The sequence below is a fragment of the Oncorhynchus mykiss genome, chromosome 1 (genome assembly GCF_057628025.1).
Source record: "Oncorhynchus mykiss isolate SJ-2025 chromosome 1, ASM5762802v1, whole genome shotgun sequence".
NCBI lineage: Eukaryota > Metazoa > Chordata > Actinopteri > Salmoniformes > Salmonidae > Oncorhynchus > Oncorhynchus mykiss.
The window spans coordinates 54,724,455-54,750,917 of record NC_143022.1 but is presented as its reverse complement, the minus strand read 5'-3'; the positions used below and the strand labels follow the sequence as shown (position 1 = coordinate 54,750,917).

The 26,463-nt window shown below is 41.0% G+C and overlaps 2 protein-coding genes across 4 annotated transcripts; both read left to right on the top strand.

Annotated features, from left to right (window-relative positions):
• Nucleotides 1-4,265, top strand: LOC110524843 (shaker-related potassium channel tsha2). Of its 3 annotated transcripts, none has more exons than XM_036979878.2 (3): nucleotides 1-2,784; nucleotides 3,380-3,433; nucleotides 3,568-4,265. In XM_036979878.2, exon 1 carries the CDS (start codon nucleotides 1,290-1,292, stop codon nucleotides 2,739-2,741), a length of 1,452 nt encoding a protein of 483 aa, XP_036835773.1. In that variant the 5' UTR covers nucleotides 1-1,289; the 3' UTR covers nucleotides 2,742-2,784; nucleotides 3,380-3,433; nucleotides 3,568-4,265. The 3 variants fall into 3 exon arrangements, with proteins under 3 accessions (XP_036835773.1, XP_036835753.1, XP_021460451.2); XM_036979858.2 differs by having other exon boundaries at nucleotides 1-3,193; XM_021604776.3 differs by having other exon boundaries at nucleotides 1-3,433.
• A 12,501-nt stretch (nucleotides 4,266-16,766) lies between these two features.
• On the top strand, nucleotides 16,767-25,755 carry LOC110524838 (potassium voltage-gated channel subfamily A member 1). The gene is made up of 2 exons (XM_021604761.3): nucleotides 16,767-17,349; nucleotides 17,786-25,755. The coding sequence occupies exon 2, from the start codon at nucleotides 18,020-18,022 to the stop codon at nucleotides 19,496-19,498; it is 1,479 nt and encodes a 492-aa protein (XP_021460436.1). The 5' UTR covers nucleotides 16,767-17,349; nucleotides 17,786-18,019; the 3' UTR covers nucleotides 19,499-25,755.
• The last annotated feature ends 708 nt before the right edge of the window (nucleotides 25,756-26,463 follow it).

Below are 26,463 nucleotides of genomic sequence, written 5' to 3'. Positions count from 1 at the left end.
GTTGGGTAGGCTACATAGGCTACTGTATCAAAAACGGGTCATTTGAGGAGTATCTGTAGATGCACAGCCTATCTTGGGTTTGGGGCTTCTGTTTTGACACACAGATTAATCAACCGTATATTCCTAGGAAGGATGGTTGATCTTGTTTCGGTTTATTTCTCACAGTCTTCAAAGCACACCATGTGTGAAGCAACTGAAAGCGGTTGTGTAAGAGAGGATTAAATCACAGTGTGGGCAGAGGGCTTCCTGTAATATCAGGAACATGTAATCCATGTAGAAAATACCAAAAATACGTTTTCATTTTGAGGGTTGCAGTCGTTCTTAAGGGGAAAGTTCCCCAAATTTCAAAATTACATTTCATGATTTCCTTACCCTGTAAGCAGTCTATGGCTAAGGTATGACAGCAATCCATGCTTTGGTGTAGTTTCCCTGGCACTGTTTCCACGTGCTAACATTTTAGCCTTTGTGACACAAATCCTATTCAAGTCATGGGACCGATATCAGCATTTTTCAAGCATCAATTTGTTCAAAACATCTATAACCGACATCGTAGAGCTTCACAATGATTTATTGATACCTTTGGATGATTTAGACATGATGTGCGAAAATTGCTAATATTGTTCCAACGTGAAGCTGCATTAAAGCCCCAGTAGTTAGTCCACATTGGAAACAAACATTTGAAATGCAACATAAAAAAAAAACGAACTGGTGAAGTTGAGGAAACTCGGTCAGTCCCTTAAAAAATTATGTCAGTGATTTGTTTCTCTGAAATAAGATATTGGAGCACTGGTCAACACTGCAAGTCCTGAGTTGAGAAAACTTTAAAGAAGTGTAATAGGTGTTTACCAGTTGTGTTAGATTCAACAACATGACACAGAGAGAGAAGTAAGTGACCAGTGGACAGTGCAGCGAGTGTCATCACGTCAGTCAATTTGGGGAGGGCTTCTGGCTGTTTAAAATGGTGTGAATATGATAGCCAATACTGTAGACAGCCAACGGTAGCAAGTAGACAGACTGGAGAGTATTTCAGGACCGTCTGCAACTACAAAAAGTTTATTGATTTAAATGGGGGAAACCAACAAGAAAACTTTTACTGGGCAGAAAAAAAACATATGGTGGAGTAATTAATCATACCATTTGGGAGGCTGGAGTGATACAGTGAGGATTTACTTGGATTCATTACCCAAAGAAAGAGAGGGAGAAAAAGAAAGAAAGAAAAACTACCGAGAGAAAGTGACAGTGGGGGCCGTGGAGGTGAGTGAAGCGCTCACCCTTGAGAGGGGCAAAAGATGACTGTTGTATCCCGTGAGAACCAGGACGAGACTGTGGTAGTCCCTCCCCTGTACCAAGATGATTGCGACGTGGAGCGGGGCGACCAGGAGTGCAGCGAGAGGGTCGTCATCAACATCTCCGGGCTGCGCTTCGAAACTCAACTGAAGACCCTCTCGCGCTTTCCCTCTACGCTATTGGGAGACCCACGTAAAAGGATGCGCTTCTTCGATCCGTTGAGAAATGAGTACTTTTTCGACAGGAATAGACCCAGCTTTGATGCCATCCTTTATTATTACCAGTCCGGGGGAAGGCTTAGGAGACCTGTCAACGTTACCATGGACATTTTCATGGAAGAAATCAAATTTTATGAAATCGAAGAGGAGGTCATAGAGATGTTCAAAGAAGATGAAGGTATGATCAGAGAGGTGGAACGTCCGATGCCTGACAACGAGTTTCAGCGCCAGATGTGGTTGTTGTTTGAGTACCCCGACAGCTCGGGGCCTGCCCGGATGATCGCTGTTGTATCAGTCAGTGTGATTTTGATATCCATACTGATCTTCTGTTTGGAGACATTGCCACGGTTCAGGGAAGATCACAGCACAGACATAGAACTCAGTAATCACCTCATCACGAATGGGACTACTCGCCACAAAAAAAAAAATCCGTTGACAGACCCGTTTTTTATGGTTGAGTCACTTTGCATCGTGTGGTTTTCCTTTGAATTTCTCATGAGGTTTTTATCGTGCCCTAGCAAACCGGCTTTCTTCAAAAACGCAATGAACGTCATTGACATATTAGCGATTGCTCCTTATTTCATCACCCTTGGACTTGAACTCGCTGAGCTACAGGGAGCGGGAAGCGAGCAGGCCATGTCGTTAGCCATACTCAGAGTAATCCGTTTGGTTCGAGTCTTCAGGATTTTCAAACTTTCCAGGCACTCCAAGGGTCTCCAAATCTTGGGCCAGACACTCAACGCCAGCATCAGCGAACTAGGTCTTTTGATATTCTTTCTTCTCATAGGGGTTATTCTGTTCTCCAGCGCTGCTTACTTTGCAGAGACAGACGACCCTGAATCGGGATTCACGAGTATCCCCGCAGCATTTTGGTGGGCGGTGGTGTCCATGACTACGGTTGGATACGGAGACATGTGCCCGGTTACTATTGGCGGCAAAATAGTGGGATCGATGTGTGCCATCGCCGGAGTGCTAACCATAGCCCTACCTGTCCCTGTCATCGTTTCCAATTTTAATTACTTCTATCACAGAGAACGCAATGATGAGGACACCGCCGTGTATACTCACGTGACTTGTGGTCAACAGAATACTTCATTTGGCGAATTCAAATCGACCAGCGACAGCAAACAGTCCCTCGCCAAATCAGAGTACATTGAAGATGATTCTCTCGAGACACTCAGATTTACTAACTTTAGCCCATTTGAACATTACACTGGCAAGCTGACAGATGTATGAAAAAACAAGCAACGCCCTAGCTGGGCAGAAAAAAACGATATCGGTGAGTAGCCAGCCTGAGTACATTTACGGGCGCTTTTACGCAAGCAGTTAGTTGGCATGCAATCTCTCAATAACTTGAATTCATTTGTTGAATACCTTCAGTTGGCCTAATGCTTCATAACAGTAATGTCAAGTCAGTGTCCGGCCTATGCGCATGTTTGAATAACTACACGCAGTTTTACCCACCCTATTACGCACGGTGTTTGTTGGCATATAATCTTAAAATAGCTGGAATGAATTTGTTTGAGACCTTCAGTAGGCCTGAAACTGTATTACAGGTCAGTAGCGTACAGTGTTGAGTGGCTACAACAACTTCTAAAACTGGGTTGCTTTTGGAGAGTTTATAGAATTTCTGAACTCGGAGCGCCACTGTGTGGTTGAAACGCAATCGCGCAGCAGACGCTTCTCAGGTAAAACATTCAAGCAGCTGTTTACGTTACGTGTGCAAGACGTTGCTGATGATGTAAGTGTGTGTATAATTTACTTGTGACTGTGTATACATTTTCCATAAAAAAAAGTTTTTTAGGGATATTTTAGACAGAAGTGATGGAATGTCACCACACACAAAAAAAACATGATCTTCTTTTTACTTCCAGGGGACAAGATCAAAAACCACTGCCTTTCTACTCCACTTGAAAATAAATGCTGATGTAAGTGTGTGTATTATTTACTTATGACTGTGTATACATTTTCCCTAAAAACTTTATAGGGACATTTTAGACAGAAGTGATGGAATGTCACCACAAAAACAAAAAAAAAAACATGATCTTCTTTTTACTTCCAGGGGACAAGATCAAAGACCATTGCGTTTCTGCTCCGCTTGAAAGGAAATGCAGGCATGGCTTTTCCAAATCTAGATGTACTTGTAACTGAAAAAGTCAAGAGAGTGAATAAAAAACACACATGACATGTCTCCATGAACAATTGGCCAGCAATGTGAGATGACAGGTGCTGATGCAACATCCAATGGGGAGCTCGCTGAAGGAAATACGGGTTTGGAGCCTCTGCCTTTAGGAAACCGATAACCTTTGAAAATCAATTAACCTTTCAAAGAATTTTGCTGTCCATTCAATGAACTATGAAATGACTACTGTAGATATCCTGTTGTGTATGGTTGTAAATATGCCTATACTGTAAATTCAATCGTTGTGCTCGACTCAGAATCTTAATGCGAACATATCTTGCTTTGTGTGCCTTTACGTGGATGATTTCAAAGGAACTATTTGGGTAGTCCTTTATTTTATTGAACTATTTTATTGTACAGAGTATCCGATTTTGCCATAAACGTTCCTTGGGAAGCTAGTTTTAAAATCACTAGTCGTAAAATAACTTAACCATAGGAATCTTATTAAGTATGCATGTAAGGAGACATCAATTGTGCTCATGAAATGTCATGAAGATTTATTTATATTTTTGTAAGATTGTTAAAATGTATGTGAACTTTTGAAGAATATATTTTTTTATAAAACAATTCAGAAAATACCTCAATGTGTTTGTTTTGTTCTGGGTGGGTGCACCTTTACACACATTAAAGGGATACTTCGGGATTTTGGCAAAGAGGCCCTTTATCTACGCTGAACAAAAATATAAACGCAAAACACAACCATTTCTAAGGTTTTACTGAGTTACAGTTCATATAAGGAAATCAGTCAATTATAATAAATTCAGTCAATTATAATAAATTCATTAGGCCCCAATCTATGGATTTCACATGACTGGTTACAGATACCTTTTAAAAAAGGTAGGGGCGTGGATCAGAAAACCAGTCAGTATCTGGTGTGACCAACATTTTCCTCATGTAGTGCGACACAGCTCCTTCGCATAGAGTTGATCAGACTGTTGATTGTGGCCTGTGGAATGTTGCCCCACTCCTCTTCAATGGCTTTGCAAAGTTGCTGGATATTGGTGGGAACTGGAACACACTGCCGTACACGTCGATCCAGAGCATCCCAAATCTGCTCAATGGGTGACCTTTCTGGTGAGTATGCTGGCCCTGGAAGAACTGGGATATTTTCAGCTTCCAGGAATTGAGTCCAGATCCTTGTGACATGGGGCCATGCATTATCATGCTGAAACATAAGGTGATGACGGCGGATAAATGGCACAACATTGGGCCTCAGGATCTCATCTCTGTGCATTCAAATTGTTGTCAATAAAATGCAATTGTGTTCGTTGTCCGTAGCTTATGCCTGCCCAAACCATAACCCCACCATGGGGCACTCTGTTCACAACCTCACGCCCAAACGACGCCATGCAAATTCATCCGTGAAAAGCACTTCTCCAGCGTGCCAGTGGCCATTGAAGGTGAGAATTTGCCCACTGAAGTCGGTTACGATGCCAAACTGCAGTCAGGTCAAGACCCTAGTGAGGACGACGAGCATGCAGATTAGCTTCTCTGAGACAGTTTCTGCGGACCCACAGTTTCATCAGCTGTCCAGGTGGCTGGTCCCAGATGACCCCGCAGGTGAAGTAGCTGAATGTGGAGGTCCTGGGCTGGAGTGGTTACACATGGTCTGCGGTTGTGAGGCCGGTTGGACGTAATCACAAATTCCTTAAAATGACATTGGAGGCAGCTTATGGTAGAGAAATGAACATTCAATTTTCTGGCAACAGCACTGGTGGACATTCCTGTGGTCAGCATGGCAATTGCACATTCTTAAAACTTGAGACATCTGTGTTATTGTGTTGTCTGACAAGATTTTAGAGTGGCCTTTATTGTCCGCAGCACAAGGTGCACCTGTGTAATGATCATGCTGATCAGTTTCTTGATATGCCACGCCTGTCTAGGGGATGGGTTATCTTTGCAAAGGAGAAATGCTTACTACCAGGGATGTAAACAAATGTGTGCATACAATTTGAGAGCTTTTTGTGCATATGGAAATTTTTTGGGATCTTTTATTTCAGCTCATGAAACATGGGACTAACACTTTCCATTTTTGTTCAGTGTACTTCCCCAGAGTGAGGTGAATTTGTGGATACCACTTTTATGTCTCTACGTGTAGTTTGAAGGAAGTTGCTAACTAGCGCTAGCGCAAGAGTTAGAGTTTATTTGTACTTTTACAGGGACGATGCAAATGAATCAACGTTTCAGTAAAAGTGCCGGTTTTAGCCAGCCAGCTAATTTTCAACCACAGTCCCTGGGTAGGATATCATAAACAATTACAACAACAATACAGACAAACAATGAGCAGTGAGCACATGCAAAGCAACATAGAACAAGCAACACAGACAGAGCAATAGCACAAAAAGCAACAAAACAAAATACAGTGCCTTCGGAAAGTATTCACACCCCTTGACTTTTTCCACTTTTTGTTATGTTACAGCCTTGTTCTAAAATGGATAACAAAAAAATAATGATCCTCAGCAATCTACACACAATACCCCATAATGACAAGGTGAAAACAGGTTTGTAGAAATGTTTGCAAATGTATTCAACTTAAAAAACAGAAATGCCTTATTTACATAAGTATTCAGACCCTTTCAAATGAGACTCGAAATTGATCTCAGATGCATCCTGGTTCCATTGATCATCCTTGAGATGTTTCTAAAACTTCATTGGAGTCCACCTGTGGTAAATTCAATTGATTGGACATGATTTGGAAAGGCACACACCTGTCTGTATAAGGTCCTACAGTTGACAGTGCATGTCAGAGCAAAAACCAAGCCATGAGGTCGAAGCAATTGTCCGTAGAGATCAGAGACAGGATTGTGTCGAGGCACAGATCTGGGGAAAGGTACCAAAAAACCTCTGCAGTATTGAAGGTCCCCAAGAACACAGTTGGCTCCATCATTCTTAAATGGAAGAAGTTTGGAACCACCAAGACTCTTCCTAGAGCTGGCTGCCCAGCCAAACTGAACAATCGGGGGAGAAGGACCTTGGTCAGGGAGGTGACCAAGAACCTGATGGTCATTCTGACAGAGCTCTAAAGTTCCTATGTGGAGATGGGAGAACCTTCCAGAAGGACAACCATCTCTGCAGCACTCCACCAATCAGGCCTTTATGGTAGAGTGGCCAGACGGAAGCCACTCCTCAGTAAAAGGCACATAACAGCCCGCTTGGAGTTGGCAAAAAGGCACCTAAAGACTCAGACCCTGAGAAACAAGATTCTCTGGTCTGATGAAACCAAGATTGAACTCTTTGTCCTGAATGCCAAGTGTCACATCTGGAGGAAACCTGCCACGCATCCCTACGGTGAAGCATGGTGGTGGCAGCATCATGCTGTGAGGATGTTTTTCAGCAGCAGGCACTGGGAGACTAGTCAGGATGGAGCCAAAGATGAACAGAGAAAAGTACAGAGAGATCCTGGATGAAAATCTGCCCCAGAGCGCTCAGGACCTCAGACTGGGGTGAAGCTTCACCTTCCAACAGGACAACGACTCTAAGCACACAGCCAAAACAACGCAGGAGTGGCTTTGGGACAAATCTCTGAATGTCCTTGAGTGCCCCAGACAGAACACAGACTTTAACCCGATCGAACATCTCTGGAGAGACCTGAAAATAGCTGTGCAACGCTTCCCATACCTTCCCATACCTGACAGAGCTTGAGAGGATCTGTAGAGAAGAATGGGAGGAACTCCCAAATACAAGCTTGTAGCATCATACCCCAGAAGACTCAAGGCTGTAATCGCTACCGAAGGTGCTTCAACAAAGTGCTGAGTAAAGGGTCTGAATAATGGAAATTGATGTAAAAATGTATCACTAGCACTTTAAACAATGCCACTTAATATAATGTTTACATGCCCTACATTACTCATCTCATATGTATATGTATATACTTGTACTCATTTAAACTGCTGCATCTAGTGCATCTACTGCATCTTGCCATCTTTATGTAATACATGTATCACTAGCCACTTTAATCTATGCCACATTATGTTTATATACCCTACATTACTCATCTCATATGTGTATACTACCATCTGCTGCATCTTGCCTATGCCGTTCTGTACCATCACTCATTCGTATGTACATATTCTTCATCCCTTTACACTTGTGTCTATAAGGTAGTAGTTTTGGAATTGTTAGGTTAGATTACTCGTTGGTTATTACTGCATTGTCGGAACTAAAAGCACAAGCATTTCGCTACACTCGCATTAACATCTGCTAACCATGTGTATGTGACAAATACAATTTGATACAATACTTATGTAAATGTGTTATTTTATTTTTAGATTTAAAAATAAATACATTTGCAAATATAAAAACCTGTTCTTGCTTTTTCATTATGGGGTATTGTGTGTAGATTGATGAGGAAAAAAACAATTGAATACATTTTAGAATAAGGCTGTAACCTACCGAAATGTGGAAAAAGCCCAGGGGTCTGAATATTTTCCGAAAGTACTGTACATAAAAGTAACAAACTGTTTCCACACCTCACAAACTATAGACAACATGGAAAGTGGCAATACACATCTAGGGATTATGTTCACAAGTCTGATTGGCCTTTGGCCATGGCTTCATGTTTTTTGTGAAGGTGCGATATGTGGTGCAGCTGTGTGTGTCTAATGGCTGTGTGTTGGGAAGCTCTCACAGAGAAAGCAGATTGACTGAAGGTGCTTTTCCTTCAGGGAACTATACAGTCACCTCTCATGGCAGACCTTGTGGATCTGCTGCCATGGGTTTGGGTTTTCTATTTAACAAAGTGGAGGGGGAGCCAGGCCATTTTTTTAAGCATTGATTGGCTCAAAATAAACAGCTCGTTAAGCAGCTTCTGACAGTTGATTTGTAATAGTTGTCAACTTTTAAACATGTTACAATATGGGGTGGCAGGTAGCCTAGTGGTTAGAGCGTTGGGCCAGTATCCGAGATGTTGCTGGCTTGAATCCCTGAGCTGACAAGGTAAAAATCTGTTGTTCTCAACCAGGCAGTTAACCCACTGTTCCCTGGTAGGTCGTCATTGTAAAGAAGAATTTGCTCTCAACTGACTTGCCTAGTTAAATATGATTGGTTACTGGAATCTCAATAGTAACGATAAGTATTCAACATTAGTTGACCTGTGTTACATATACGTTTAAGGTAAAACAACAACAAAAATATGGTCCACTTTTTATTTGGTTTGCAAATGAGAACAAAACAATCAAGTGACGAAACAATTCTATTACAAAGTACTGAAATACACATTTGAATATTCCACAGTTGCAATTAATTTCATGTACGGAAAACGGAAAATAGAATCATATTTTATAATATTAACAACATAGATCCTCCCAAGAATAGTAACTCTTCAATAATATTAGTTATTAGGTATTTTATTAGGATCCCCATTAGCTGTTGCAAAAGCAGCAGCTACTCTTCCTGGGGGTCCACACAGAACATGAAATATGACACAGTACAGAACATTAATAGACAAGGACAGAACTACATAAAAAAAAAAAAAAATTACAGGCACACGTAGCCTACATAACGCATACACACAAACTGTCAAGGTCAAATAGGGGAGAGGCGTTGTGCTGTGAAGTGTTGCTTTATCTGTTTTTTGAAACCAGGTTTGCTGTTTATTTGAGCAATATGAGATGGAATGGAGTTCCATGCAATAATTAGGAAGTGGGATGGGAGTGTCCTTACTTTAAAGTAACTAGTTAATATTGCAAACGACTCCAATAACTTAATTGAAGTGCGACAGTGATATATTAAGTGTATGATATGAATTAATCAATATGGTAGGTCCACTTGTAGCACCAGCTAGCAGCACATCTTAGCAGAATAAACTAAGCAGAGAGAGAGTATGGAGGAAAGACAGAGAGAGACAGAAAGACAGAGAGAGAGAGGGAAAGAGAGAAAGAGAGAGAGAGAGGAAGTCAAGGAGATCCGTTGTGCAGATAGGGAGGGTTGGAAAGACAGCCCATTCTTTATTAATGATACTAGCAGTTAAGAGCTCACTCCACTTGCTGTTTGGCCCCGAAAATGTCTATCAATGGATTGTCAATGGATCATGTCCAAAGATACTTTCCCTGTTGTTGAGTACCCAGTTGACTGTAAAAACCTAAATGGATATTGATTATTAACTTTTTTGGGGGGCACAATAAGTAGCCTAATTGATAAAAAGTGTAGTAAGCCTAAACTCTCATAACACTGTTTGGGTTGTAGCATTAATACTAGACTCATTCCTAATGTTAACCCTGTAGGATATACATCGATTAGGCTACGCATACTTTATTCAATTACAATGTCTGTGGTTATAAACAAACATAATTGTTGTGGGATTTGCCATTGGTGTATTTATTCCTGCTTGTATAGTGTGTACAATCAAACCCCGCTTTGTAAATTGTCATCAGGGGTTCACAGTGAAGACAATATTTTTGGTCAAAAAGAGTGGTACCGATTGGCCTATAGGTGGCGTTGTTATAAGCAGTCCATTGAGAATGATAGAGGCCACCAGTGGCCAAAAGTCCATATTAGCATGGGCAGCCGTATTAGCATGGGCAGCGCCATTGAGGGCTTCCACCATTTTAATGTAGTCAACTGGCTGGGACTTCCAACTGAATTGTCTGATCCCTCCTGGAGACCCTGTTGGAGATATGTCCAATGGGGTCATCAGGATGGATCAGCCAAATGTGAAGAAGAAAATTGACTACTTTAATTAGCAGCAACATAAAAGAGTAAACATACTCCTCATTGCCATCGGAAGAATCCTGTAACATATTCCAGTCTGTTCTAGCAAAACAGTCCTGTAGCTTAGCATCTGCTTCATCTGACCACTTCTTTGTTGACGAGTCACTGGTGCTTCCTGCTTTAGTTTGCTTTTAAGCGGGAATCAGGAGGATAGAATATGGTCAGATTTGCCAAATGGAGGGCGAGGGATTGCTTTGTACACGTCTGTGTGTGTGGATAAAGGTGGTCTAGAGTTTTTTTTCCCTCTGGTTGCACATTTAACATGATGGTAGAAATGAGGTAAAACCCATTTGTTACCCTGCTTTAAAGGTCCTGGCCACTAGGACTGCTGCCTCTGGATGAGTGTTTTCCTGTTTGCTTATGGCGTTATACAGCTCATTGAGTGCGGTCTTAGTGACAGCATCAGTTTGTGGTGGTAAATAGACAGCTATGAAAATTATGGATGAAAACTCACTTGTTAAATAGTGTCGTCTTCAGCTTATCATGAGATACTCTACTTCAGGCGAGCAAAACCTTGAGACTTCCTTAAATATTAGATTTTGTGCACCAGCTGTTGTTTACAAATATACACTGACCGCCACCCCTTGTCTTACCAGAGGCAGCTGTTCTATCTTGCCGATGCAGCATAAACCCCACCAGCTGTATTTTAACCTTATCGTCCCCACAGCAGAGAGGGGACGAATTTGTATGTAGCATAGAGACTCATCATGGATATAACCAGTTTTAACATGGATATAGAGTAACACAGTATATATATATATATTTTTTTTTTTTCAGTTGAGAACAAGTTCTCATTTACAACTGCAACCTGGCCAAGACAAAGCAAAGCAGTGCGACAAAAACAACAATGGGATAAAAAAAAACGTAGAGTCAATAACACAATAGAAAATCTGTATACAGTGTGTGCAAATTAAGTAAGAAGGTAAGGCAATAAATAGTCCAAAAGTGGTGAAGTACTTACAATTTAGCTATTAACACTGGAGTGATAGACGTGCAGATGAGGAGGTGCAAGTAGAAATACTGGTGTGCAAAAGAGCAGAAAAAAACAAAAAACAAAAAACAAATATGGGGATGAGGTAGGTAGTTGGTTGGATGGGCTATTTACAGATGGTCTGTGTACAGCCGTCATAACGCTCAGGAAGGAGACACGTTCTGTCTCCTAGAGATGAACGTACTTTGGTGCGAAAAGTGCAAATCAATCCCAGAACAACAGCAAAGGACCTTGTGAAGATGCTGGAGGAACAAGGTACAAAAGTATACATATCCACAGTAAAACAAGTCCTATATCGATATAATCAGAAAGCCGCTCAGCAAGGAAGAAGCCACTGCTCCAAAACAGCCATAAAAAAAGACAGACTACGGTTTGCAACTGCACATGGGGACAAAGATTGTACTTTTTGGACCTATGGTCTGATGAAACAAAAATAGAACTGTTTGGCCATAATGACCATCGTTATGTTTGGAGGAAAAAGGGGGAGGCTTGCAAGCCAAAGATCACCATCCCAACCGTGGAGCACGGGGGTGTCACACCCTGACCATAGTTTGCTTTGTATGTTTCTATGTTTTGTTTGGTCAGGGTGTGATCTGAGTGGGCATTCTATGTTGTGTGTCTAGTTTGTCTATTTCTATGTTTGGCCTGATATGGTTCTCAATCAGAGGCAGGTGTTAGTCATTGTCTCTGATTGGGAACCATATTTAGGTAGCCTGTTTTGTGTTGGGTTTTTGTGGGTGGTTGTTTCCTGTGTTAGTGTTTGTGCCACACGGGACTGGTTTCGGGTTTTCACTTTGTTGTTTTGGTTATGTGTTCATGTTCAGTTTTCTAATTAAAAAAACATGAACAACTACCGCGCTGCATTTTGGTCCTCCTCTCCTTCCCAGGAAGAATCCCATTACAGGGGGTGGCAGAATCATGCTGTGTGGGTGCTTTGCTGCAGGAGAGACTGGTGCACTTCACAAAATAGATGGCATCATGAGGGAGTAAAATTATGTGGATATATTGAAGCAACATCTCAAGACATCAGTCAGGAAGTCAAAGCTTGGTCCCAAATGGGTCTTCCAAATGGACAATGACCCCAAGCATACTTCCAAAGTTGTGGCAAAATGGCTTAAGGACAACAAAGTCAAAGTATTGGAGTGGCCATCACAAAGCCCTGACCTCAATTCTATAGAAAATGTGTGGGCAGAACTGAAAAAGCGTGTGCAAGCATGGAGGCCTACAAACCTGACTCGGTTACAGCAGCTCTGTCAGGAGGAATGGGCCAAAATTCACTCAACTTATTGTGGGAATCTTGTGGAAGGCTACCCGAAACGTTTGACCCAAGATAAACAATTTAAAGGCAATGCTACCAAATACTAATTGAGTGTGTAAACTTCTGACCCACTGGGAATGTGTTGAAAGAAATAAAAGCTGAAATAAATAATTCTCACAAACTATTCTGACATTTCACATTCTTAAAATAAAGTGGTGGCCCTAACTGAAAAACTGAGTTTAAATGTATTTGGCTAAGGTGTATGGATAATCTGCATTGCTTGCTGTTTGGGGTTTTAGGCTGGGTTTCTGTATAGCACTTTGTGTCATCGGCTGATGTAAAAAGAGCTTTATAAATAAATTTGATTGATTGCAACGATTTGTAGTTTTGCATGATATCTACTTTGATGCTAATAAGTATTTTCGAATCACGCCAGGGTAAGCCAACATGAAACACAGTCCTTATTTTAAGTATAAAATCCTAAAATTCTAAAATACTCCATGGGAAAAATGAATGGTGGAAAAACAATTGGAACCATTTCCTTGTTTGACAGCTAGGTTTTATGGGTATTATGACACTTCCACTGTGGGGCTCTATTGCAATTGAGGACTTCCACCATTTTAAAGTAGTCAACTGGGTGGGAATTCTTTGGAGTCGGTAGCAATCAGCCAATGAAAAATAAAAAATGGAATAGTATATACGTGTGGAAATGTGAAGTTTCTTTCCAAAACGCTATATATCCATTTTCAGAAATGTTGGTAAATGGTCAAATGTGCTTTAATTGTTTAAAGAACTTATAAAAGAGATTGCTATGTTTTTTATCACTATCGAATCATGGCATGGGCTTGTTTGAAATCTATCACTTGATGCTTTCATTCCAGAGACAAATAATATACACTACAGTTCAAAAGTTTGGGGTCACTTAGGAATGTCCTTGTTTTTGAAAGAAAAGCTCATTTTTTTGTCCATTAAAATCAAATTGATCAGAAATACAGTGTAGACATTACTAATGTCGTAAATTATTATTGTAGCTGGAAACAGCAGATTTTTAATGGAATATCTACATAGGGGTACAGATGCCCATCAGCAACCATCACGCCTGTGTTCCAATGGCACGTTGTGTTAGCTAACCCAAGTTTATAATTTTAAAAGGCTAATTGCTCATTAGAAAACCCTTTTGCAATTATGTTAGCTCAGCTGAAAACTGTTCTGATTGAAGAAGCAATACAACTGGCCTCACGAGTCCGCAACTGACAGCTTCAGTTGATTTTTGTAATGATTCTCGTCCTCCTCTTCTGAGGAGGAGTAGTAAGAAGGATCGGAGGACCAATGCACAGCGTGGTAAGTGTCCATATTGTATTTATTATATGAACACAAAACAAAAACAACAAGAACGAAACAGTCCTGAACGGTGGAATACAAAACACAGAACAGAAAAAATTATCACCCACGAAACACTGGTGGAAAAAAGCTACCTAAGTATGATTCTCAATCAGAGACAACTAATGACACCTGCCTCTGATTGAGAACCATACCAGGCCAAATGCAAAATACAACATAGAAAAACAAACATAGACTGCCCACCCCAACTCAAGCCCTGACCATACTAAAACAAAGACAAAACAAAGGAACTAAGGTCAGAACGTGACAATTTTAATGGAAAAAAAGTTTCCTTTCTTTCAAAAACAAGGACATTTCTACGTGACCCCAAATTTTTTGAACGGTAGTGTATATTTTTGCAAAACGCTATATATCTGTCTCACTCAGAGAATTAAGTAGTACTGCTAGGTTTTACACAGTCAAATAAATAACTAAAGAACTACAAATTATACATTTGTGACATCAATATAAAAAAAATACACACCCTTGACATTCTCTCAACCAGCTTCACCTGGAATGATTTTCCAATTTTGAAAGAGTTTCCACATATGCGGAGCACGTGTTGCCTGCTTTTCCTTCACTCTGCGGTCCAACTCATCCCAAACCATCTCATTTTGGTTGAGGTCGGGGGATTGTGGAGGCCAGATCATCTGATGCAGCACTCCATCACTCTCCTTCTTGGTAAAATAGCCCTTACACAGCCTGGAGGTGTGTAGCCTGGAGGCCGTGCGATGTTTATTAATAGTGAGCTTAGGCCAGGGTAAAGGGTGGCTATTTTAAGAATCTCAAATATAAAATATATTTTGATTTGTTTAACACTTTTTGGGTTACTAAATGATTACATATGTGTTATTTTATAGTTTTGATGTCTTTACTATTATTCTACAATGTAGAAAATCGTAAAAATAAGGTTGGCTAGTGATGGCTATTTGAGATAGAATATGTTTTTCAGTTTCTCTGTCCCAGCTTTGATGCACCTGTACTGACCTCGCTTTCAGGAAAAAAAGACATTGGATCATTCTAAATCCAATTTTGATATGTTGAAAATCAAAATATGCATCATGCATTCCATGAACATGTTAGATGGAATAGCTAAGGTCTTTCAGGTCTTGCTTGACATTGATTCTCTGTTCTTTGCGTCATAAAACACACAACTGTCAGTCCCCTTTTGGCCTATGGTGTTACAGACAGTTTTTGTTTTTTTGGACAAGTGACTTGAGCTTTCAGACAAGCAAAAAATCTGTCCTACTTGTCCGAAGCCCTGTAATGTCAAGCCCTGTAAATGATTCCATCATGGGCAACAACTGGCTACTAGAACTGAACTGATGGACATGGGGCAATAAAATTGGGATGTAAACGTGATGTATATGTCCTTAGAAGCTGTGTGAATACAAAGTCACTGCAACCATAGATGGCTGCACCAGACCAGTTGGTGGCACTAAGTGCAATACGTATTGATCAAGTGTCTCGTGCAAATGAATGTTAGATTTCAATTAAGCAGACAAAACCATGTGAAATATTGAGATTAGTTTATCTGTATAACGTTGCCCTATTATGTGGCCTGAACGTAGTGAAAGGTAGGATCTTTTAGTCTGTAAAACGAGAAACAGGAGGTCCTGCCTCTGCAAGCATATTGCAGAGTGTATTGAAGTATTTGGGATTGCTAATTTAGAATGTACCAACTGAGATTTAATAAATGAACATGCTAATGCTTTCAGTGATTGCACGTAAATAAAGATAGTTCCTACATGATAGAGGGCTTGCTTTGGTAACCAACTGATCTTGTGTCCTCTCTGTCATCCTGTGAGACCCGTATATACGTTTTTTTTTTATTCACATCCATGAAAAGGCCCACTACTTTCCAAAAGTAATGGAAATATATGTTATTGTTTGTTTAGGCCTATTAGACCATTTTAAAAACACATAGCAAATAGATGGGGCGAAACACGCAGGTTACTAAAGCAGTTATTCCCATTGTGTTCTATAAAACAAGTGAACAGGTATACTGTAGTTTATCCCAAATGATCAGACATCCCCTTGCGATCATGCACGCAGCCCTTCTAAAAAAAAAAGTAATCTCACTTCATTGCCTTTGAAAAGCCCCCTGTCCTTGAATGAACTCAGTGCAGCTTGACGCAAATCAATCTTAAAACAGTAACCTGCGTGTTTCGTCCCATCGATTAGACTGACAGGACAAACAACAGCATAACGTTGCACCATGCACGAGGAAGGGCAGGGGGTGGAACGTCCGGAGGATGATGATCGAGCGGTCTGTTCTGAGACGCGGTGCTCGCGACCGCTGTCCATGGCGCTGAATCAAGCCACTCCTTGTCGTGCTGAAACGGTCTGCACCGCGGCCGCTCTTTCCGGCCATTGGCCACTCACAGAATTGAGCTGAGTTAGAATACGCACAGTGTTGTGTGTAAACTGTATAAAGTAATGACCGTGCCAAGTTAGACTACTTTTTCCAGAATATCAGTTTATAAGTAGCCTATCATTAGGACCATTGTTGGGTTTTGGGGAAATAATGATTAAGATACCTGCTCATCACCCTCCAGCGGAGCAGATATTGCATCAGTGCTGGCACACACAAATACTCTTGTTTTTTTTGTGGTGTAGAGAGCACTCGTGGCAGCGTGCTTTAGTATAGCCAGTCTGCATTGCGTCGAAACCCGTTCTCTCCCTCCCTCCCTCCCTCTCTCTCTCTCTCTCGCCCCTTCCCTCTATCTCATCATCCACTCTCCTTGCATGTGGAATACATAAGAACAATATACTGAACATTATTAAGAAATGATTATATCTTCACATAAATCGATACCTCCATCTGTGCCGGCTCGAGGTAAAAACAAATTCTAAAATGCTCGTCATCTTGTCTACTCGTAACAGGACATTTCTGCTGATGCGGTAATGTCTTGAAATGGCAAGGGTCCGCTTATTGCCCCTTAATGTATCTCCCCCTGAATTGCAGCATAATAATTTCTCCTGCTCTAAGCCATTCACACCGAAGTGCCCCACCGCACAAGTGACTGTAGGCTACAGAAGTTGCTCACGATTCTCCGACTCCAGCGTGATTTTACAACGAATGTTAAGCGACGGGATCAAGATGTAGACAAATAAGACATTTAAGTTTACCGATACGAAGGGCTCAGACAGTGATGTCTTGAGTGTTTCAGTCTATACCAGGGCCTGCACAGAGGAAATCTCCAATGTGTTGCGGTGGGGTGCGTTGTAAAGTGTTCATGTTTTAACACATGACAACAAAGCTACGGCAGTCCTGGCTGTCCTAGCGGTTGGATGACTGTGCTGAGTCGCGGACAAGACGCAGGTAAGCATTGAAACTGGTGCACTCTTGTCTGTCTGTCATAAGAGGGGTCAGGGGGAATAATTTCAAGGCTATTGTTACAATGTTACTAGTATTTAGAGACTGTGACAGTCAATTGGTATTGCTTTCTATATGACTTTTAGTGCATTTAACGCTTAATTATTTGCGTGAGGTAGCGTATATTTATATATATATTTGCTATATAGGCTATATATAGCATTTACCCTGCCAATTATAATATGCATATTCGATTGCTTTATGTCTAGATTATCACCAATAAAACAATATAATTTACCCCTTTGGACGCTGATAAATAGGCAGGACATATAGCCTAGAGGCTAAATAAATAAATAAATGGTAGAAATTGCTGAGCTAGCAAATATCTCCGCTGTTCCTTCGATCCAATCTTTTCTCTTTTTTTTCTCTGACTGGGTAACAGAGGCAGCAGCAGCAGATGCAGCGGAGAGCAGCAATGGTAGAGTCAGCGAGAACCGCAGTGGAGCCGCACTGAGGCAAAGCAAGCTAGCCCCTTATCTGGGGACTAGGACAACACATAGTTGGAGAAAAAGAAGAGGAATTTAGAAGTAAATTGTATCAACCCAAAACCTGAATGCCGCCTGTTCAATCAGATTAACCGGATAACCGGAATTCCAAAACTCCTTGGACCTACAAGATGACCGTTGTGGCAGGAGATAACATGGATGAGACCGCAGCCGTACCGGGGCACCCGCAGGACGCGTACCCCCCCGACCATGAAGACCACGACTGCTGCGAAAGAGTTGTCATCAACATTGCGGGGATGCGGTTCGAGACCCAGCTCAAAACTCTCTCCCAGTTTCCCGAGACATTGTTAGGCAACCCCAAGAAGAGGATGCGCTACTTTGACCACCTGAGAAACGAGTATTTCTTTGACAGAAACCGTCCCAGTTTCGATGCCATCCTCTACTATTACCAGTCCGGGGGTAGGCTGAGAAGGCCCGTCAACGTTCCGTTGGATATGTTCTCTGAAGAGATAAAGTTTTATGAGTTGGGAGTGGATGCCATGGAGAAATTCCGTGAGGATGAGGGCTTCGTCAGGGAGGAAGAACGTCCTTTACCTGAGAAGGAATTCCAGCGTCAGATCTGGCTGCTTTTTGAGCACCCAGAGAGCTCGGGTCCGGCCAGAGGGATTGCTATAGTATCTGTAATGGTAATTCTGATTTCCATAGTCATATTTTGTTTAGAGACTTTACCCGACTTGAAAGAGGACCCTAGGGGTCGTTTTAAGACTGTAGGGAATCATACCTTTTACTACAAACCAAACATCCTAACCGACCCTTTCTTCATTATTGAAACTCTTTGCATTATCTGGTTCTCGTTTGAGTTGTTAGTGCGGTTTTTCGCGTGCCCAAGCAAGGCAGTCTTCTCCAAAAACATGATGAACATTATCGATATAGTGGCCATCATCCCTTACTTCATCACACTTGGCACGGAGCTGGCTGAGGACCCCGAAGACCAGGACGAGGGCATGGGGGAGCAGGCGACATCTCTGGCCATCCTCAGGGTAATCAGACTGGTCAGAGTGTTTAGAATCTTTAAGCTGTCACGACACTCCAAAGGATTGCAGATCCTGGGACAGACCCTCAAGGCCAGTATGCGCGAACTCGGATTGCTGATATTCTTCCTCTTCATCGGAGTCATCCTCTTCTCCAGCGCGGTGTACTTCGCAGAGGCCGAGGAGAAAGGGTCGTACTTCGGCAGCATACCGGAAGCTTTCTGGTGGGCCGTGGTGTCTATGACAACTGTGGGCTATGGGGATATGGTGCCTGTCACTATAGGGGGCAAGATAGTGGGTTCCCTTTGCGCCATTGCTGGTGTGTTGACGATTGCGCTCCCAGTGCCTGTCATTGTGTCCAACTTTAACTACTTCTACCATAGGGAGACCGAGGGAGAGGAGCAGGCCCAACTCTTAAACGTTAGTGAACCAAACATTAGTGAAAGCAACTCTAGTCGCCGCAGCTCGTCCACTGTCAGCAAATCAGAATACATGGAAATTGATGGAGATATTAATAATAGCATCGACAATTTTAGAGAGGCAAACCTCAGAACTGGCAATTGCACTCTAGCAAACCAAAACTGTGTAAATAAAAGCAAGCTGCTCACAGATGTGTAGAATCGAATGAGAAAACATGGGACTTACATGATGCCGTCACACGTTGAGTACGCCATCCTTTTTGAATGCTTCATTCGCCTCCTATAAGCGCTCTATGGCATTATGACAACAACCATGCTCACCAATTTGAAAGGAATTATTTGAAAGGGGGAAAAATATGAAAATGAAGCTGTTATTAGAGAACACGACAGCTAGAGTAATTCATTATTTAAAAAATGATTATTCAAATACGTATTAAAAAAATATAAAAAAGAAACATCAACTTATATTTAACACGCACACGCATAATCGCGCGCCCTTGGAGGACGACCAACCAACACCACTTAGACGACATATCTGTTTTTATCAGACAAAGCCAGGCGTGATAATTAAAACGTTATGCATCGGTACAGATAACATTTCAGCAAGTGCACACTGCATCAAGGATAAAATGCATCATAAATACCATCTGCTGCGAAGAGAGAGACACGCAAGTCAGGATCTGCAGCACCCAGTCAGTGGTCAGGCCGACCGACACCTGGCCTGAAGTCCGAGGCGACTCCTCTACCCCTCTGTCATCAAAGGATCTACTATCCAGCAAAGCACCTTATAGGAAAAATACTGATAACGGAGGATCACTGATCTCCTGGTTTGGATGTTAAAAGGAGGCTGATGATCTACTTGCCTCAGTCTGAAAGACCTACGGACATCCGCAAAGCTGCTATTTTCCAGCAGTAAAATGCTGTAATTATGATATCAGCAAGTGGTACAATGGAATTTTTGCCCGTTAGATGCAAGACAGCACAATGATATAACAGAAGAGCTTCACATGAGCATGTTTAGAAGAGACTCCCCATACATTTTGATATTGGCATGCGTGACGATGAGACATAACCTTATAATAATGCTACAAATATATTTATTTAGAATTTTCCATCCCCCTATGCCTTCATTCGATTCCCCTTTATTATTCGTTTTCACTTAGAGTGCAGAACTGGTTTGAAATAGTTTTTGATTTGAAAATTCCTAATTATTTAGCGAGTGAATGTTAAAAAAAATCTTAAGGGAAACAGTAACTAAACGAAGATCATAGCATGAGAAAAAGTCAACTGCATTATGGCCTATCGACTAAGGTACTCTGTATCCTAGTATATCTAAATGCATGACGTCAGTATTCAGCTTGTTGCAATTACAGACACTCTGAAAAGTGTATCATACTGTCATGGAAACGAAACGTGGAAACGTAAAAAAAAATCTCTGAACCGTTTCTGAAAGGTGACAAAATATATCCAAAACCCAACTCGGGGATGCTGACTTTCTCATTTAAAACGTAGGAGATCAAAGAAGCAGAATAAATACTTATTATCCAAATGCATATACTCATAAAGCACCAATTTACAGTATTACTTCAATTGTGCAGTGCATGGACCTTTGAACATAGAAAAAGTAAACCTATTATGAGTCAGGCCTTCCATTTCACCACTAAATTTAGGGATAGGTTTGTTTGTTTTCACAAACAAAACAACAGAAACAACTCTCATTTTACTGAAATTAGCTTTTGTTTAATAGATATTGCCAATAATCATTTTGTACATTAGTTGCTAGTGCCTTTACCCCGCTCACCATGCAACAGGCTCAGTGAAAGTGCCTCTGTGTATATAGCCTACAATGGAAATCTATGACAAGTTGAACAGATCAGATGCAAAAGATCTTGCTTGCTTCAGCACTATGATGCTGTTATTATTGTTGTTGATGATGAGGATGATGACGATTGATTATTCGGATCATTATTAATACAGTCAGAGAATGTTTGGTGAAAACAACCATGGAAGTGCACTACCAACATGATCCATAGCTGAGTTGACCCAAGACTAGAACAATATTCCAACACCCCCCCCCCCCTAGTACTTTATACTTCTCCACCCAAGCACCACTTCAAATCAAAAGTGAATATCCATTGCTTTGCTTTGCTTGTGTTGCGGTTGCAATTGATTTATGTGCCATAAAGTCTTTTAAATGTGTCTACCTCAGTGAGGTCACTGCAGAACTCACTGCAGAGCTGCAAGCCAGGCTATTCTTCGATGCATAAACATGCAACATGGCCTCTAAGTGGAGTAGACTGTGGTCATCAGGGCCTGTGTTTATAAATGGTCTCAGAGTGCTTGAGTGCTGATCTAGGATTAGGTCCCCCACTGTCCATGTAATCTTATTCATTATGACCTAAAAGACTCATCTGATCCTAGATCTGTACTCCTACTCTGAGATGCTTTATGAATACAGACACTGATGTTAAACTCTTAGATTGGCCCCTAAAAGTAGCCTTAGAGAAGCACTTAGGTCTTAGGACAGACATACTGCACCAACCACCCGTACCCCTATCCCATTTTCATTCCAAGCTACGCACAATCAAAAAATAAAATAAACACATCACGATAGTAGTAGAGTTGACTAGAGCATAGTGATGTAGACTGACTGATTCTCGAAAAACCTGTTGATACAAATGGTTTGGTTTGGATTCTTTAGTATTACAGTTGTTGAGAAGTAAGGCAGGTTTGCTACTGTTAAATCATAGAAATACCCTGGGCAATTTTATCTGCGAATGTCTGAAAGTGTGCCACACTTCATTGATATGTGTATTAATAGAAATAGAATTACTCACATTCATCACAGAACATTGACTTGAATGGGAATGTACATTCTAGCAATTCCATTTCTAAGTGTGTACCTGTCACAGAATGACAATGGAGCAGCCAGGGGCTCTTACACTGATTTTTTTAGCATATTGGAATTTCACTCTGGGCAATATAAGTGCATTATTAGATGCTACACCGTTTTTGCAGGTTCCATTTGCTCAATAGCTACATGTATTGCATAATTGAGTCTTCCAGCTCTCCACAAAGCTTACTGATGCCGTGTGAATCTTGTTTCGTTATTGCAGCAAAATTTGTCCTGTAAGTGTGTGAAATGACCAGATGATTTAGGGTCAAGATATATGTTGCTATGGTAGCGACACAATGTCTGTGACACTGAAGTTGAGGGGTTATACACAAGACAGAAGTTATGAGACCACACGTAAACATGGCTAAAGATTCAAAGGCCCTCATGATGGTATGTCATTTGGTGAAAAGTACTGTACCTTGTTTCCTTTCTCTTTTTCCATTGGCCTTTACTGTATGTATACACCCCTCAACTAAAATGTCTCAGCTAGTGAAGCATTTGCTTTCATCAGTTTGTGCAAAGGCTATACCTTTTGTGGACTAGCAGAAAGCCTCTATGTGCAGATTGGTTATGGACGAGGCCTTTTTTTGATTCTGTGAATCGAGTTGCTGGTCGTTTTGTGCTATATGTTATCGGCTATGTTCTCTTTATTTGCTCATGGTCGTTCTAGTGTATTGCTGGGGAACTTGGAATGTGTCTGTCTACAACAGGTTTGGTGTCCGTCTATGCGAGAGCCTTCCTAGACGTCAGTTCATTTGACATTATGAGGTGAATATGTCAGTGGAGTTGACATATAAGTGCAAAAAAAAATGTTACTTCTGTGTCAGGGATTTTTAAGGTTTCTAACCAAGAGAATGCCATCAGGTCTTAAGAACAGACATATAGAATATCCCAAAATACAACAAATAAAAAGTGATTATCCACATCAACCTTATCTATACCATGTACTAGCTGACCATCAGGTAAATGATATAGTTTTACCATATGTGGTTTCTCTTATGGCCCAGAAGTGTGGTTGGACAAAACAGGTTCTATTCCACCAAATACCCATGATGCAACAGTTCAGAGTGAGGTTGAGGGAACACATGCAAAACCCCTCATGTCACGATACCAGTGCATCCATTGCTCTTGCTGTGAGGGCAATCTATGTATGGTGCTATGCATTCAATTATTCTACAAAAAAAAACAAAAAAAATGCATTCTTATAGTAATGGAATTGCAGTTACCTGTTTCTTAGAAACCTTTGTAAAATAGGAGTTGAACGAATCTATTTTAAAAAAGATGTTGAGGAAAAAGACGATCTCTTGACAAGACATTTACAACAGCGACCATCCTTTTGAACGGTAGTATAGTGTTATTTTTACAGCGACCATCCAATCCCCATCAAACTCAAAGGTCGATCTGGAGTCGTTTTCTAGTTAGGACCCTATGTTGATAAATGGGGCAAAGTAGTCAGTAGCACCCTCCCGGACGGAATTAATAGCCTGAAATGCAATGCACTTACAGCCAGCTGCTGGATTGAATGGCTGTGTGTTTAGTGTGAACTTAGTGTGAAGGAGAGTCAGAGAAGGTGCCTATATTGTTATTTTTTAATAATTTTTTTGCATTCATTTGAAACGCTTTCAGAGATGTATGTTCTTCAGAAGAAAGACGTGTGTGAGAAGGTCTTTTAAAAAATGTAATTCAGAGAAATGACAACACAAAAACCAAAATATAAGTAAACCATACCTATCTAAAAAAGTAGTAAGAAATCATTTAGCTATAGTAAAATAGAGTATAGCAAGAAAATATATATTGCAAAAGGCCAAAACCAATGATGACTATCTTTTCATTGTGTGTCTTATTTTTTGACTTCTGTGGCAGTGTACTACAGAACATGCCATAATATACTGAAATATCAAATACTCTATAATAATGTGTTCCTCTGGCAAGCCATGATAATTAAACTGAAGTAGCCTACTATTATCAATTTATTGTAGGCCTACATTTGAATGATATGGACTACAATCCACTATATTAGCACTATATTAGCATCTGGATATACGGATCGTCTTCTCATTTCATTTCAAGAAATACTGGAAAATTCATCCTAACCAACCACACCATTTAAGAGCGTTTCCAAATGCCCATTACTAAAAACCAACAGATAATGTATCGATAATGTATACATATCTCAACGGCAACCTACTGATCACAAAAACTGCATGGTCAACGGAAGACTGCATGAGCTTTTCAAAACTGTGGATCAGCTATAATAACAGTTGCATCACTTCAAAGAAAACCCTTGCGTTCATCTACACCAAAGCCTTTTTCCAAAAATATGAAATACCCTCCTTTATTATACATTTCTGGTTTTCTTTTTATTGAAAAACATGATCGTTTGCTTAAGATATTGACAAACACTTTGATCTCGGATCAGGCGTACCTTCTGGTTTTCATCTTGGATCAGGCGTACCTTCTGGTTTTCATCTTGGATCAGGCGTACCTTCTGGTTTTCATCTTGGATCAGGCGTACCTTCTGGTTTTCATCTTGGATCAGGCGTACCTTCTGGTTTTTATCTTGAATCAGGTGTACCTTCTGGTTTTCATCTTGGATCAGGCATACGTTCTGACTATTGACATCCCACCATGTTCAAACTAGCCTGGTCTCAGGTCTGTTTGCGCCGTCTTGCCAACTATTTGGTCGTTGTCAGGCCAAACATGTTTGGCAATTACCAATGACAACAATCATAAGAGTTGGCTGTACAGCACAAACAGATCTTTGACCAGGCCATATGTTCATACCTCACTTTAGTTAGAATGGTGATGAGAGGTGACTAGTTTTTGTTTGATGACAAGGAGTGATATGATGGTAGACGTGTGATTACTACGAGTTTGTCGTCCTGTCCATCCATCAGACATGCTTCGCATCCGAAATGACACCCTATTACTTATATAGTGCATTACTTTTGACAAGAGTAGTGCATTAAAAAAGTAGTGCACTAAAAAGGCAACAGGGTGTGATTTTGGATTCAACCATTGTGCATCTACATGTATATAGGAATGACATCCTATAGAAAACCTATAAGAACCTATGGAAATGTGACCAAGTGCATTGTATTTAGGGAAGCTGGCTTGCTTTGGAGCGAGCAGCTCAGCGGCACGAGGGACTGTTGACTCCTGGGGTCTGTTCAGGAGGGTGCAACGTTACAAGACATTCAGATAGAAATGTATTGTGCAGATGAGATATGACCATCTGTCATGTAGAACAGTGAGTCATGTCAGCTATACCCATTACATGTCTAACTGCAATATTCTCAATGTTTCACGTCGCTGAATAAACCCATGCTCTTTTTTATTATAAGTAGTCCATTTGCCGACTGAACATTGCAAATGTGTTCTTTTATGTTTGATCGTCATTATTCATGTTTTGTTTTACGAGGATTATGCTACGATACGCTCAGTTTGTCAGACGTCTGACAAAGGCATCGTCTGTGATCTATGCAAGGGTATTTCTTTTCTTACTTATGTCACACCTCATGATTTCATCGTACATCAAATACAATAAATTTTTAAGGATCTCATTGTGTATTTTCATTTGTTACTTGGTAAAAGGAGGTTTGGCTGTCTAGTCAAGTCTATAGGTGCTGACTGTGTACTTGTGAGCCATTAAGGGTTCAAGTATCCCATTCGGCTTCTATCCAAACCCCATTGGTGACCTTCCCAATGACACAGTCAGTGGACCAGTTTGCACCGGTACTCTCACATTACATTCAGGGGAGTCTTGATCAATTACAAACATCTTAGTACTTCAATATTGATAAACACCTGTATTAATGAATGTGGATTGAAAACTACCCACCCTGCATTCAGGCACTACCTCAAGTATCTGGCTACAGTCCATGTCACCTCTTGCCTACCTGTTGCTCACACTGTGGTTGTTATGAAGCACAAAGCACACGACATCTGAGAACAGCATTACTGTATGTGACATGGGAGAATGGAACTGTGAGTTCACAGGGCTGCAGGAATTGAGCCCTCTTACTCTATAGCTCAGCTATCTATGTAGCTACCATTGTGCTACACACTTCAAATCCATATGTTATTTTTTTCCCAATGGGAATGTTACAGAGAGGGGAGCCAATTTAAAGGTTTTCCTTTACACTAATCCCCATATTCAGGAGATGACCTCTCTCAATTTCATCATACTTCACATGTCATTACTCCATTCCGGGTTCTGAAGAGTGCAAATCTCACTTCTCCCACCACTGGGAAAACTGCCAATACAA

Coding starts and splice junctions, on each gene's coding strand:
- LOC110524843 (XM_036979878.2), top strand. CDS start 1,290: ATGACTGTTGTATCCCGTGAGAACCAGGACGAGACTGTGGTAGTCCCT.
- LOC110524838 (XM_021604761.3), top strand. CDS start 18,020: ATGACCGTTGTGGCAGGAGATAACATGGATGAGACCGCAGCCGTACCG.